The sequence below is a fragment of the Pipra filicauda genome, unplaced genomic scaffold (assembly GCF_003945595.2).
Source record: "Pipra filicauda isolate LSUMZ 115617 unplaced genomic scaffold, ASM394559v2 scaffold2_size9829703_pilon, whole genome shotgun sequence".
Taxonomy (NCBI): Eukaryota; Metazoa; Chordata; class Aves; order Passeriformes; family Pipridae; genus Pipra; species Pipra filicauda.
Genome location: NW_024104421.1, coordinates 2,465,978 through 2,481,057, shown reverse-complemented (window position 1 = coordinate 2,481,057; position 15,080 = coordinate 2,465,978). Strand labels below are relative to the sequence as shown.

The 15,080-nt window shown below is 48.2% G+C and overlaps 1 protein-coding gene across 3 annotated transcripts in view; it reads left to right on the top strand.

Moving 5' to 3' along the window:
• Nucleotides 1–15,080, top strand: part of LOC113990847 (cat eye syndrome critical region protein 2) — a 94,305-nt gene that overhangs the window by 62,311 nt on the left and 16,914 nt on the right. For 2 of the 3 annotated variants that reach the window (XM_027726660.2, XM_039383242.1), the window contains exons 3-8: nucleotides 7,907–8,090; nucleotides 8,829–8,968; nucleotides 9,467–9,571; nucleotides 10,183–10,232; nucleotides 12,565–12,734; nucleotides 13,467–13,544. In XM_027726660.2, the coding sequence (XP_027582461.2) occupies nucleotides 7,907–8,090; nucleotides 8,829–8,968; nucleotides 9,467–9,571; nucleotides 10,183–10,232; nucleotides 12,565–12,734; nucleotides 13,467–13,544 (727 nt within the window). The remainder of the gene's footprint in view (nucleotides 1–7,906; nucleotides 8,091–8,828; nucleotides 8,969–9,466; nucleotides 9,572–10,182; nucleotides 10,233–12,564; nucleotides 12,735–13,466; nucleotides 13,545–15,080) is intronic. The other variant, XM_039383243.1, reaches the window with a different exon arrangement.

The window sequence follows — 15,080 nt, the reverse complement described above, 5'->3', positions numbered from 1 at the left end:
TTAGATTTCCTTAGCAAGGTTGAGCAGCCCTTCTGCTGGAGAACCTCCTGTCCTAACTTTGTGTTATCATATTGGAGGAAACATCCAGAATCCTGTTGTCTTCCTTAAGCATCTCTTCAGCATATTTTGGGGCTGGTCTGGACTCGGTGCCACATTTGAGTTCTGGAAGCAAGTTATGGGGTGGACAAGAGAGAGGCAGGGAACAGGAATTGCTAGGGTGCTGAAATTACTCTGCTGTCCTTTACTTTTGTGGAAGCCTTTGGGTGTCTCTGTCATGGATGTGGAAACCTCCAACCACTCATGTTTCAGACTGCCAAATCCAGGAGTTAGACCAGACTATTTTAGGGAAGAGCTGCCTCTACTAAACATTAGCTAACTGGCTAATATTTTGTCCTTATGTTTTGAAATAAAACCATGGTTCTAACCTAGAAAGACTGTCTTTCCATGTTCAGCAATGGTGAAGACGAATGTCCTTGTGTGCAGAGCTCAGTGCAGTCGACCCACTCAATTCTTCGGGTGTCTTTCTCTTGTCCTTCACTGCCAGTGACAGGTAAGCCACAGAATTACTGAGGTTTCAGCAAGGTCAAAAAACTAGTTCAAGTTTGCAGTGGAGGACAAAAGGCAGGCCTGTACATGCCCTGTGATGGCCGTGTACTCCAGCAATCTCTGCTGTCTTTACGACTCTGGGAGGAGAAACTTCACTCTGGAGCTTTGATCAATGTAATTTGAATTTTATTTTTTTCCCCCCACTTTGTGATCTCGTTCAAGGTCCATTAATGTCAGCTGTCCTGCTTTTGTTCACAGCCACTAGTAGGCCAGCAGATTTTCTCCAGGCATGTTTCAAAAAAGGCGCTGAAAGATGGGATGTGCCCAGATGTTTCCTCCATCACAGGGGCTCTGCCAGGGTTGGACCTTGCTGAGATCTGTCACAAGTGTGGTGCCCCCAGGAGTTGCTGCCTCCCTGTAGGCTGTTCCTGGGAATTTTTGAAGTCTGTCCCCATCAGTGCTACAACTAGTGGCACTGCTAGTTGAATTGGAAATGACATGGCTGTTAAAGCTTAAGATCATGATTCCTGGATCTCCAGCTTCTCCATTGTTTTGCTCTGCCACAGTGAAGTGTTTTGTGCAGAGACCCCTCAGGGTGCTTGTTGCCCTTGAGCCTCTGCCAGTTTGGGCACCCCGATGACAAGTTTGCCCATGGTCTGAGGAGGACATGCTTTCTGCTGGCTTGCATGCCTTCTGAGCAGGCTGCACACGGAGGGATTGGAAGGATACCTTCCCAACCCTTTTCCTCCCCAAGAAGGATGGGGTAGCATCTTTTTCCCCCTGCATCATACTTAACTTAGTTTCTCAGTAGGGTAAACTGTTTGAAGGTGAAGTACCAGCTGGTCCATAAAGCTTCCTCCCCCACCTCAGATAAGAAAGCTCAATAATACAGTAAAAAAAAAAAAGTCTCCATTGTTACATGAGAGCTCAAGGTCAGGCTGGTAGTAGTAACTCATATTGCCTCTAAGGTCAGCCTAAGCTTTCTCTTTCTGACAAGCCACGATAGATTGATCATGAGGGTCCTTACATTATTTTTTTTCTTCTGAAATAGGCTTTGCTTCTCCTGACCCTGTTAATGATGTTTGACTGAGGTCATCCCAGCAAACCCTGAATCCTTCCCATTACCTTCCAGAGGGCTTGCCTTTGTGCCAAGGCATTGTATGCTTGTTAAGAATTAAGCCTTCCTGATCTCTGCTCTAGCAAAGGAGCTGTCTTCATTGGAGAGGCGAGAAATATCTTGAATGCCATCTGTCAGTTAATGCTCTCATTAACACCTGAGTGACTCTCAACACCAAGCTGATGCCTTTTTGCCAATTCAGAACTTAAAAGGTGCCAGCCCATAAGGTGAAATATCTTCAGTCCATAAAATTAACTGCATGATAAAACGTCTGTTCTGATAAGACCTTGATTTTTTGAGGTTCTTTCTTTTAACTAGAGAGATCACAGAGGCAAAGCCAGTTCTCTTGTGTGCTGTGAATTAGATGCCCAAGAAGACTTTCTTCATCTAGTACTAAGAACTCTGAAAAGCAATGCTTGTGTTGGGTGGCTGGGGGCATCTGAGTCTTTTTTAGCTTTTAAAGCGTTTACCAGATATAAGTATCACCTCTATTATTTTTCTTTCTGACTAACTGTCTAATAGGAACGGCAAGAGCAATTATATTCCTGTTTAAATGGTCCTTGAGGGAAAGGCTGAGCTCTCCCCGTCTTGTTTTCCATGTTCCTCACACATAATAACTCTTGGGTAGGAGGTGGAAGAGGTCTATTGTTGTTCCTGCTCTCTGTCATCCCCTGGTTTTGTCAGGGTTCTTGGTTTTAATCTGAAGAACAATATACTGTCTGGGATTAGATGCAGGTCAGGCTTGCCATTTTCCCAGCAGTTTTAGCTCAAGAGTGTTCCAGTATTTACTCTTCCATTGCATTTTGTAAATTGAATGAAACGAGAGACCTAAAACACTGTCAACATGATAGATATTCTAGCTAGTGGTCCAGGCAATTATTTGGCATCTGAACTTTCAGAAGGCTTATTTTTGTGTGCCATCAGTAGCTGAGCATCACTGGGAGATTTTTGTCTCCAATATTTCCAACTCCTTACCCTAATGTTTCTCTTAATCCAATACTTACTCACACAGGATTGGGGGGTTTGGGAGGGGGTGGGGGGGTTGGGTTTAAGGTGTTTTTTAGGGATGTGTATAGGGGGAGGGCTTGTAACAAAATTGGCAGCAATAGACCAGATAGGGCAGTGTGCTGGAGCAGTAATTCCATGCTCAGGCTATGGCATCCTGCCTGCGGGAAGTGCAGATTGACACGGGGACTCTCTTACTGAATCAGTGTTTGGTTTTGCTTTTGTTTGTTTGGCTTGATTTTGTTTACAGTTTTCCAGCCAAGACTTGATTTACTTTGGAGTCTTTAAAACTAAGAGCACAAGTGGCTCTGCTTCCTTTGGGCACGAGGATAAAAAAAATAATCGTGTGTGTGTGTGTACACATAATTCCAGCCCCGAGGGTGCTGGGTTTGCTCAGAAGGAATTTCACGTTGGGTTTGCCCTACAGGGTGCCTGGGGGGCTGGGGTCTCTGGATGCAGCTGTTCCCTCCCAAGCCTGCACACCGGAAGCTCCGACCAAATTTTTCCATACATCCCATCAACTCCGTGAAATTTTCACCCTCTCTTCCAGAGGTCTCCAAAGGAGCCCCTCCGGGAAGCCGGGCATGCTGGCCAAGCTTGTTTTTGTGACAGCAGAGCATGACCCCACGCGTTAAAAGCCCTGGCGGTGGGAAGGGTGCCTCTCCTGCGAGCAGGGGAAAGCCACTGGGATCGCCAGGCGGGGGGAGGAGTCCTCAGCTCCCCTCTCCTGGAGCTCAGAGAAACCTCCCTCTTTGGGAGGCAGCCGGGCAGCAGATGGCCGGGCTGCGGCGCTGAGCTGTCAGGGGGTGGTGTATCATTTCTCTGGCTGTTCTGGACGCTGATACCCATGTTGAAGAGCAGCCCCTCCTTCAACTTGCTCCATCTTCTTTATGCCCTGATTTTTTCGCAGCTGCTACTAAAGATCACAGGCAACTTGAGCTGCAGCCTTGATGGTGCTCTTGTGGATTGTCTGACTCTGTTCCTCCTCTTTGACATGGATATGCTAGGTCTTGTCCTCCCCTGTGCCCCAGATTTCCTTTTGTATATGCACAGGTCTGCAACATGCCATTAAAACTTTCAAGCACAGTTGCAATTCAGCTTTGACCTCCTTTCTAATCTTTGCAAAAAAAGATGGGGATCTCTAGCAACAACCCTTTGGTTTCAGAACGCAGCCAGGGATGAGACTAAGAATTGCATTGGGCTCAGGAAAAATCATCTGCATCTGTGTGGGATGTATCACACAGATATGCAGGTACTGTTCCAGCACTGCCCCACTACAGCTATCCAAATTACTTTGCACATCAAGGGGCAACTGCAAAGTAAGAGATGTTTTGACAAGCGAGGGAAATTTTATCACAGTTCTCTGGAATACTAATGGTGCTAGTGAAGTTGGGATGGAAGAAAGGGGTTGGAAGGATGAAGTTTTACGGTTGCAGAGTACTCTGAGGTGCCTTTTCTAATCTCAGTTGATTTCTGTAATACTTTTCCTTGGTTTAATGAGCTGTATGGAAGATGGTTATGCTGTATGTGAGGAAGTGGTTGACATGTGGTGACAGTCGTGCCTGTGGTTTCACACTTTTTTGTGAATTTTTTCTAGAACTCCCAGTTTACTTTCAGAAGAGAGTTGGTTTTCCTTTGGATATGTGCCCCGAGACAGAATGTGTCCATGTACCAGTTCAGCCTCCTTGGGAATGCTTCAATTTGTAGAGAAAGGACATTGCCAACCTAACATTGCCTCCATTAGTTGAGTGTTTTTACAAGTCTCAGTAATGCTGAGAACCTCTGGAGAAGAGAAACATCTGTCTCAGCTATCTCCCTCCTGCCTTTTTCCCACCTACAAAATGGTTTTCAGAGGTTCTCAGTTGCAGCAGAAACTCTGTAGGACTTGGCATACCTGCAAGTGTATTACTGTCCTATTAGTGAGCTTGAAAAAAAAGTATTTAACAGACTGTATCCAGGTCATTCCATTCCTGGCCCCTGTCTCTCTGGTTCTTGGTTTTGAATTTTAATTCCAAACAGTTAGGACTGAGCATTTCTGCTCAGAAAACCCAAGGGCAGGGTTGTCACAGATTGCTCTGCTTCCTGCAGATTTTCTTCTCCAAATCCCTTTTCAAAGGGAAATGTAAGAGAGGCAGGCTGAGTGAAACTAACTGAAGGTGTGGCAGACAGGCTGAAGACGAGCACCCTACATTTGTCTGGAGAAAAGAGGTCGATTCCCATTAAGAGGGAAAATATAAATTGGGCAAGATTGAGAGTGATTGGGAATGCCTTGAGACATCTGTTTCCCATCTCTGGTTCTCATTTCTATCCTTATTCAAAGCGACAAATGCACAGTAGCTGTCTTTGAAAATTGATGGGGGTAGGAACTCAAAAGTACTCTTAAGAACAGAGCTTGTAATGCATTGAACGCTGGGTGGATGGCGGAAATTTCTAGTGTTAGCCACTTATGTGAAAGTCAAACTCAAACCAAATTGGTTAAGTCAACAGAGCCAGTCTCCAGGGGGAAAGAGAGCTACATAGGCAAAGATTTCAGATGATCTTCTGGAATTGAGGGGCTTCCTGGATCGGTTTTCTTTGAGAGCAAGCAAAATGATAGAGCAAGATGAGTGAACTCGTGCAAGCAGCAAAAGTATCTGTCTGATCTCATTTTTTCCATGCCTTTCCCCCTTTTTTCTAGGTAGAAAAAAATTTAACCAGAAAAAAATAGGAGCAGATAAAACCCTGTTACTTTTGTGGCTTCTTCCTGGCCAATCCTTGTCACTCACGGGTTACTCAGGATCCTAGGGAAACTTTTTTCAGGCAATTTTATTGGAAATAGCCAGAACTTCTATATCAGACTTGATGAAATTATATTCTGCCTCGAAATCTGACAAAGTGGAAGAACTGAACTTGGGGGGCTGAAACTCGAATGTTGTCTGGGAGCTTACAGTCATTTCCCTTCTGCAACAGGTTAAGCATCCAAATACAGTTGTTGCTTTCCTGCTTCCAGGAAAAGATATTCTCATCACTCTATTCTGAAAGCTAGTCAAAACTGTGTTTTTTTGTTTTTTTTTTTAATCTAATGGCTTTGGTAAATATCTAACATTCAAGATGTGTGATCAAATAGCACTCTTAAAAAGTCTATAAAGGGAATCTATTATTGCACTCTTTGCCAAGTTGAAGTCCTTGCTGGAAGTTGGGTCTTGAGTTAAATGAGGAAGACACTGGGGATGCACAGCTGCTCCAGGTAGGTGTATGCTGCATTGAATATTTCACTTGAAAAAGGATATTTGCTGTCATTTTTACCCTAAAATTACTACTTGAGGCAGCACATACATAATTTCATAAAATGTCAGCTGTCAGTCCTCCCTTTTTGACTGAACTTTGTCAGCATAGGGGGCTGTTTCAAGTTGCATTTGTGTGACTGCTGGTATTAGTGGGAGTGAAACAATGATGCTTGGAAATACTGATGCTTTACTTGTGTCATGCAGAAAAGAGCAAACTCCAGGTTGCAGGAGGCAATAGATCCACATACATTCAATCTATTGTTAAATACAACCAGAGGGCTGGTGACAGTCATCGGATGAGAGGACGTATCCCTGGGAGGTCAGCTTGCATTTGACGTCAGAAGGAAGCAGGCTGGTGAGGAGTGATCTGCAGGGTGGTAGCACTAACTTCTCTCTACTCAAGGAGGAAGGGAAATGCTGCCAGGTGGACATGGCTTGAGGCATCTGTTCCTTCGTTCTCGCAGTCACTGTCCAGTCATGCTCCTTGCAAAGAAGCCTGGTCTTTACCAAATGTGTGAAGACCTCTTTCTAATAGCTAACTTCTTGTTGACTTTTAACCATCTTTCTTCAGTTGGATCACACTCCTCTATCTCTTTGTTTAAAAATAATAGCTTTTGTGGAAGTTAGCGATTTCTCAGGGAAATGCAATTCTGTGGTGCTGGCGCGGTTCCATTAATCATATAGAGTAATCTGCTTGTGCCAAAAACCTATCAAGTTGAGCTGCCTTTTTGAGAGCTGGTGGGAATGTGTACCCAGTGGTGTTCTTGCTGGCATATGGACTTCCCGTGTGTGCAAGAATGGCTGGGGCATGGGGGGGTCCCCCTTTGCTGTGCTCAGGGTACACAACTTGAATAGGCTGAGCGAGCCCGGCAAGTCTCAGGACTCAAAGTGATACAGACAGATCTTCAGGAAGTTTTATATTTAGGGACACATGGACTCACCAGCCCTTTTTCATTCCCTGCCCTGAAATTTTCAGCATTCAGAATAAAGGCTTACGTCTCATTAAAATATGGACAGAAATTCCTTTAGCCTTGAGCTCCATCAACAGTCAGATGGGGACATTTACCCTCAATGACAGACAGGGGTAAGAAATGTCTGCTTCCTTGAGTTATATGATGAACTGCTGGGAATGAAAGTGGGACTTCATGTGGCCCAGCTAGAAGATGAGAAAGATCGGTTTAGTAGCAATGTTTATGAAGAGCTTGAATGTTCAGCTTGATCTGGGAGACTACAGAGGACAGAGCCCTGTTTGGGTGGAGCCCTGTTTGGGACGTACACTCATGCTGGGGATCAGCCTCATTGTGTGTCAGGGTCCAAACTGTGTGTGTTAACTGTGCTGATGTCCTGCCAGAGGCACTGATGGAGGGAGGAACAGGCAGAAAGTGGCAGCACCTTTGGGAATGGAGGGAGAGACGAGTAGGAGCCACAACAGGAGTATGGGAAGCATAAATCAGCCAAGTGGGGAGGAGGTGATGAGCTATCGAAAGTTTCAGGGCACTGAACCAGGGCTTGGCAATGATAGATGTGAGGGGCAAATGAAAAGCTGAAGAAGAAGGTTTAGGCATCAAATGGGGAGAGGTGGAAGGGGATCAGACCAATAACTTTTGTTGCATCCTATTTTAGCAAAGGGTGGATGTTGGTGCTAGCACAAGGCGCTGCCCATTAGGATAGAAAGGGGATGAGGCTGAGTTGCCGTAATGTTTAGCTCGTTCTTTCAGCTTAGAAGGAAATAACAGTAATGCAGAGCCCTGTAAGCTGTCTGTGTATAGTGTGAAATCCCATGGTGTTGCAGTGAGGTTGCTGTGTTTTGGGAATATGGGTTACAGAGCTGCACCCAGCCATAGCTGTTGTAAGGCACCATTTTCCTTCAGGTGCTGTCTCTGTGTTATGTTTGTTCGAGTTGCTTGGTGCACCAGATGTTTCTGGCATGGCAAACTACAGTGAGTGTGTGGGACTTTTTTCCCTTGGTTAGATCCCAGACGTTTCACAGCTACCTGGAGGACATCATCAACTACCGCTGGGAGCTGGAGGAGGGGAAACCCAACCCCTTGCGGGAGTCCACCTTCCAGGAGCTGCCCCTGCGCACCCGGGTGGAGATCCTGCACCGCCTCTGCGACTACCGCCTCGATGCAGACGATGTCTTCGACCTCCTCAAGGTGCTTTGGGCAGCAGGAACAGGGGAAACAGTGTGGCTGTAGGAGCTGGGCCAGATCCATGAATTTTACTGGGAAGAGAGGAGTAGATGCTTTTCAATGTATTTTAAACCAGGTAACCAGGTGGCGACACAGTGGGTTGGCAGTTCTCCATCTCCTCCTCTGCCTTGCAGAGGACCCAAGGGCAGTGCCCAAGGCTTGGGCCCTTGTCCTCTGCGGATGTATTCATAACATGAGAGTTGACAAGCAAATTGGCTTCATTGGCTACTCTTCCTGAGAAGAGTGAATTTGGAGATGCTCCAATGGCAGGGCTGTGAGAGCCGAGACTGCCTTGCTGAGGGATGGTGTGAGATGAAAGGATGGAGCTGAAGTATACTGGGGGAGCTGGGGGATGGTAGAGGCAGGGAGGGGGGAAGGGAGCTTCTCAGGGCTGTGCGTGACTGTCGCCAGCACTAATTAGACCTTCCCTGTCAGGAGCACCAGAGATGAAATGTTAAAACGAGAGAGGCCATTCAAATTAGAGATGCCAATCTAAATCCCTCCCTGGACAGAGAGCGCACAGTTGCCTTCCCCCTGGAGTAACATTTTCCCAGCTCGGCCGGGAGGAGCAGCTGTACTGCTGCTGTGGCGTGGTGGGAGGGAAGGAGGGAGGGAGGGAGGTGTTTGCGGAGGGGTGTCATCATGTTTTGTGTGACAATCGTGGCCGCTTTTCAACTTGTCACCGTCTGGCGGGGGGCGCAGGGCCTGGACGCCGACAGCCTCCGCGTGGAGCCGCTGGGTGAGGACAGCAGCGGGGCCCTGTACTGGTACTTCTATGGCACGCGGATGTACAAGGAGGACCCGGTGCAGGGGAAAACCAACGGAGAGCTGGCTCCAGACAGGTAACAACCCACACACATCCCCCCCCTGCCATGTCTGGGTGCAGGGGGCGAGGGGGCACAGCCAGCCCAGCTGGAGGGGGCTCCGCCTGACTGCTGTTGTGCTGGGGTGGGGGGGCCTGGGAGAGGCCGGGGCAGTGCGGGGCGAGACTGGAGTTGCCAAGCAGACAGCGGAGCTGCCCTGCGCCGCGCATTGTGTCGGAGCCAGCCTGCAGCCTTTGTGGCACCAGGAGAGCCTGCTGTGGGAACGATGCTGCTTGCCCCACTGCATTCCTGCCTGTCTGCCCCGCACCGTACCGTGCCGTGCCGGCGGCTCCCAGAGCAGGCTCCCAGCCAGTGGGAATCCCTCCTCTCCCCTCCCCATCCTGTTGCTGCTCTGATTTAATCCCTCCTTTGGTTGGGTTCCTAGCAGCTGTTCCAATTTCTGTGCCCTTCTCCCATCCTGCCAGCCTCAGTTCCCTTGCTCAGCAGATATTTCATGGTGGTTTTGCCATTTTTCAGGGGATGTGGGGGGCAGACAAACACCCCAAATGTTCCTGGGAAAACAGGCAAGAGACGAGGGCGACCTCCAAAGCGGAAAAAACTACTGGAGGAAAATTTGCTGAGGTATGGAAGGGTTCTTCCTGCAACAGAGTTAAAATACGTATGTTCCCAGAGGAAAGTATAATGTAGTTCTGGGGTTCCCCCAATAAGTATGTATATACCATGCAGCCATAATTTCAATGCATCTCTGAAGCAAAGCAAGCTCAGACTTGGTGGATGCTTTGATCACTCTCCAAAGCAAATTCTGACTGAGCTGGAAGTTCCGTGAAACAGTGGGCATCACTCTTCCAACCACCTCACTTCAAATGCAGTTCCAGTGTGCAGTGCTAGAGGATTTGCTCCTGATAAAGAACACTTTCGCTGTGTAGCACTTGAAGCCAAAAATCCCGGCCACTTGAGTCAGTATAGATTTCGGGATGCTTACACAAGAACTGAAATACTGTGCTTGCCAAACTTCAGCCTGCACCCTTCACTTTTAAAAACTTTATGAAGCTATGATAAATATATATGTGAAAATATATATCAAATGTGTGTTCTGCAGGTTGTTTTTTCATGGTTTTGCTGTGCACTGAATAATTGCTGCGTCCCCCATTCTTCTTAGAAGCAGCTGCATTTCACATGGTGTGAAGTAATGTATTTATTGTATCACTTCTTCTCTTTCTTTTTTTTGGTAGGGAGAAGGCAGAAGAGAACTTGCTAATCCATGAGACTCAGATAAGAAATGGTAAAGAGATTTTACGGCATCAGGGTTGATACCATCGGCTAACATGGTTCTTAAATTGTCAAAGCCCAGAGAGATGTCTGTAACAACCCAGCCTTTCTCAGGAAAGGGAGAGTCTTTCTGCTGGTGGTTGGGGCCAAGCTGGGAAGGAGGGGTTTGCAGGGATTACAGACTGCCTTGCAGCTGGGAGCCTGGGCACATGTAGGCTTCCTATCTTGTCATGGATGATTTTGGGAGGAAGAAACCTAACCTATTGGGATACACTAGACCTTGAGGGCTCACCTACAAAAATGGGTTGTGAATGGTCCTCCTTCTTCCAGGCATGAGGTAAACACATGGCCCTGTTGGTAGCTGGCCCTGTGTTTTTTAGGGCTGGGAAGAGAGTGTGGTCAGTGATGCCAAGACAGAGAAGGAAGAACCTTTTTGATCCTCCTCACTTCTCCTTCCTGGTAGCTATTCGGTGGCTGAGCACATCTTGGGGGTACCCACCTAAGGGTTAACAAGGCAAGCAGAAAGAATCAGTTGGCAACACGATGTGAATGTGAGTTCAAGGGAGCTGGGACTCATTTGTCATACATGTGTATCCACTGGCTTCCACAAAACCCAGGGACTCGGCCTGCCTGTTCCCTCACAATAAAAGGCAAGGGTGGCATTGTCTTTCCCATGCCTCCTTCCCTTTGGCCTTTGTCTTCAGATTTCCTGGCGGCTGCTCCAGAGCTGGGCGGCAGAGTCAGAGCAGTGCGCGTGAGGCGCTGGGGGTTTTATCAGATCATTGTCTTCCAGCAAATTGTGTCACTTCAGCTGCAGAGTAATCTTCTGGTGGCACAAAGCAGTGCCTTAGTCCTGTTTGCTATTGAAATGAGTTCTCCGTAGGCAGCTGGCAAGGGAATAGGAAACAAGGGTACAGGGTTTGGGGGCAGCATGCAGGTAAGCTCCCCCCTGCAGGTGGGCAGATGGCTGGTCCTTTGCCATCTCTGTTACTAGTCCCCAGAGCATTCACTTGAGCTGAAGCTGAGGGTGGGCTCAAGTCCAGGCTGGCCTGTGACCCGGAGCATGTGCTCGCTCTGTGCCACTGCCATGGCACCCAGGCTTCTGACAGAGGGCAGGTGGCTGGGGGGAGGCTGCAGCTTCCCGATCTTCCTAGGGCAACCTGACAGCTTGCATGCCAGAGGCACTTGCAGCTCAGATCCATAAAGGGCCCAGAATCAGGTTCAGAGAGAAAGCAGCTCTGTTTTTTCAATTCTTTATATTTTTCGTTGTTAGTTTGCTTGAAAATGTGATGAGAGGGTGCATGATATCTGCCAGTGGCAGTGGTGGCCATTGCTTTCTTTCCAGGAGCCAGTGGTTAGCTCTAGAAAAGTCTAGAGGGAGCTGAGAACTCCCCAACCTGAAGGTGTTTGATTCAAGACTCATCCCCCCCTTCTCCCAAGTGAAAAAAAAAAGGGCCACAACCTTTTTTGCTTAGAGAGCATCCTGGGGCAAAAGCGTACAAGTTGCAACCCATGAGGCTTCCCTGCTCTGTGTAAACATTTGCGGAGCAGGAACCACATTCCCCCTCTCCAGGTGGGTGTTCCAACCACCATGCAAGAGAGCCCTTCCTTCACAATTAGTATTCAAATATTTCACACAAGGTGGAACAGCTCAGAGTGTCTTGGTAGTTGGGACATGCTCAGAGCGGTGGGTGATCTGCTTCGATCCCACTCTGGATCAAGCAAGGATGGGATGTGAACTTTTGGAACTTCCCCCTCATCTGGCAGCCTGATGAACCCTGTCCTTCGCTTCCTCTTCTGTTCTTTCAAGTGCCTGCGAACAAAATGTTTCATTTGGGGAGAACGGGGGGATTTTTTCACTGCAGAAAAGGTTTGCAGTGCTTAAAAAAAAAAAAAGAGCTTATTTCAAATTACAGTATTTTTTGATGGGTTTATTCTGCTGCCAGACTAAATCAGACGTTTGTATTTCCCCATGTCCTGCTCTGGCTGACAGCCTCCATTACAAGAAGCAAATTAAATCCTTTTCTCTGGTCCATCATAACTGGAATGTAGGCTTGCTACAGGGATGTTGTACTACCTGTGTATTGCCATTTCCCATCATTATTTCTTCAACTGTGTTTTTTCCTCTGTGTCTTGGCATCACTTTCAGTGTCACTAAGGGAGGTAGCAGTGCTTCTGGTGGATGAGGAGAGCTTTGGGTCTATAGCAAAGAGCACGTTTTTCGTAACAGTGGCCATTAACAGTGTCTTTTGCTCTTCCTGAGCCCTGAGGAGAGAAGAGAAGGGATCAAGAAGAGCTGTTAGTCATAACTGCTGTGGAGATAACATCCTTTCATGTTTTTGAAGGGTCCCAAGGGCCTGGCCGTGGAACATGGTGGCTGCTGTGCCAGACGGAAGAGGAGTGGAGGCAGGTCACAGAGAGCTTCAGAGAGAGGACTTCCCTTAGAGAGCGGCAGCTCTACAAACTCTTGAGTGAAGACTTCCTGCCGGAGATCTGCAACATGATTGCACAGAAGGTGAGGAGACATGACATCCTGTTTACCTCTCTTTGACCGCTTCCAAGAGCATGGACGTTTGCTGAGTGAAGTTGCTGAATCCAAGCAGCCCGTCACCCCACCTCCAGCCTCCAAGTGTCATGGATGTGGGGGCTGTTCAGCTTGTGGGGGGGGGGAAAGGCTCTCCCCCGTGCTGTGGCAGGGCTAGAGTTGATGCTCGAGGATCTGGTTCATGGTTGCACGGCGCCGTTGGTAGGAAGGCTGAAGGGGTTACTGTCTTCAGCCATGTTCTGTGTCCCTTTTCTCCTAGCAGGGAATTCTCTGTGCTTTTGAACTGCTGCGATTTACAGCCTAGCTTTTCTATGCAAACTGCCTGTGATTCCACTTTTACTGCCCTTTCTCAGCTGGCTCTGCTGGAGGGGCACTGGCTGCTTTAGCTGTCCTAGCTAAGTCTGCTTGAGCTGGTTATGTCAGAGCCCTGAAACTCTGAAGGGTATTGTCCGTCAACTGAATGTTTTCAGGTGGGACAGATTTGGAAAGAGATCCTTCGGCTAGATGGCTTTGTAAAATGGGCTCTGCAGCCAGCGTGATGTTCTTGGATTGAGTTCAGTTTGCTTGTTTGCTACCCTTGTAAAGCTAATAGGGATTTCATGGTCACTTCTAGCCCCCAGAGTTTCTCCTGCCAGTGTCACCGATGTGCCCTAATTTCCTCCACTCTCTTTTTCCTTCCCTCAATTCTCAACCCTGTTTCAGGAGAAGCGTCTGCAGCGGACAGAGTTTTCTCCCAGGTGGATGTCTGACCATCAGCCCATCAAACCAATCAAGCAGGAGGTGAGGGGGGGTGCGAGGGGGAGGACGACGGAGGGAGGCGAGAGCAGATGCCTCCTAGGGGAAAAAATAAACCGCAGCATCGCTATTCAGTGGGAAGGAGTCGCTTGAAAGTGCTTGTGCTGAAAGAGAGATGGGTGGTAATGCCCGTCAAAGGCAGGCTGACACTCAGGGTTTCTATGGCGAGCAGGGAGGTGCTGCCCTCTGGATCGCAGAGGTAACCGGCCTCGCTGCAGACTCCGGTGCAGCTGCATATGGAAATCTGCACTCAGTCTGGGGAATTCCACTTCAATGAGAGTGCTGGCACATTCGAGGCAGTTCAAAGAAAAGTTGAAGAAGGATGAGAGGGCTAGAAGAACCGGCTTACAAAGGGAAATGACAGAAATTCAGCCAAGGGGAAAACGTGAGGCTGCAAACACATGAGGATGTAGATAGTGCTGAGGGAGAGAAGAATGACTGATGCAGCGTGCGGAGCTGTTCTAGGAGGGGGTCAGCTGGAAATGGAAGTCACAATGTAGGCAGCTTAAAGAAATGCTTATCAAACTGCAGCTATGTTGGCTGAAATGGCTCTTTCCGTGCCTCTTCACCCTCATCTCCTCCACCCCGTCAGTGTAACAGCACTGCTGCTGCCGCTCCTTGCGGGTCTGTGCAGTGAACCAGACCCAGGAAAATGACTGGAGTTAAATATAACCTTTTTCTTTGGTCAGGGTTATTTTTAACATAGATCAGTTTTCTGATCCAGTTCACCACACAGCCCCTAACAGTCACGCCGGCACAGCCAGGCATGTGGTGCCGTGGAGGTGGGGGGTCTTTGAACTGGCAACTGCTGCCCAAAGCAATCGGTCAGACAACTCGGGATTAGCTCTGGAGGAAAAGATTGTCTTGATTCTATCAGGTTGTGGCATAATCTCTCACCGCAGATGTAATCAAAATGTAGTTACCTGGTGTTTTGTCAGAGCCTGGGAAATAAAGCTGCAGGGAATATTCCACATGAGCCAGAGTCAGAGGTTCCCGCAAAACAAAGGAGAAAGTAGTTCCCTGCAATAAATATACTTACTTGGAACAGATAAATAAAAGGAAGGAAGAACCTCTCATCATGCTGCAGATAAAAGCCTGCCGGGAGGAAAATAAGACCCCAGTGATGGTCAGTTTGGGGCCAGAATTGCTCTCTGCAAAGCCCACCGTGCAGGAAGCGCAGGGACACGTGTTTGTTCACAGGCAGCAGAAATCCCAGAGGAGGAGGGGAGTGGGAAACACATGGAGCCTGAATGATGCTAATCAGTACCGCAGGTGCTCCAGGTCTGCTGTGGCAGAGGGCTGTTAATTGCTGCCTGTGGGCCAGTGAAATGTTTCCAGCGAGCGGGGGGGCGGGGGGCCCAGGGCACAGGGAGACAGCCAGTGTGAGGGTGGTGATGCTCACAGTGCTCCCCAGCAGGATGTGGCAGTCATCCCTGCCACTGGGGAGCCAAGGAAGGTGCAAGCATGTCTGATATCTTATTTGTCAAGTGAGGGCGGGCAGCAGGCGAGCCTGGGGGAGAA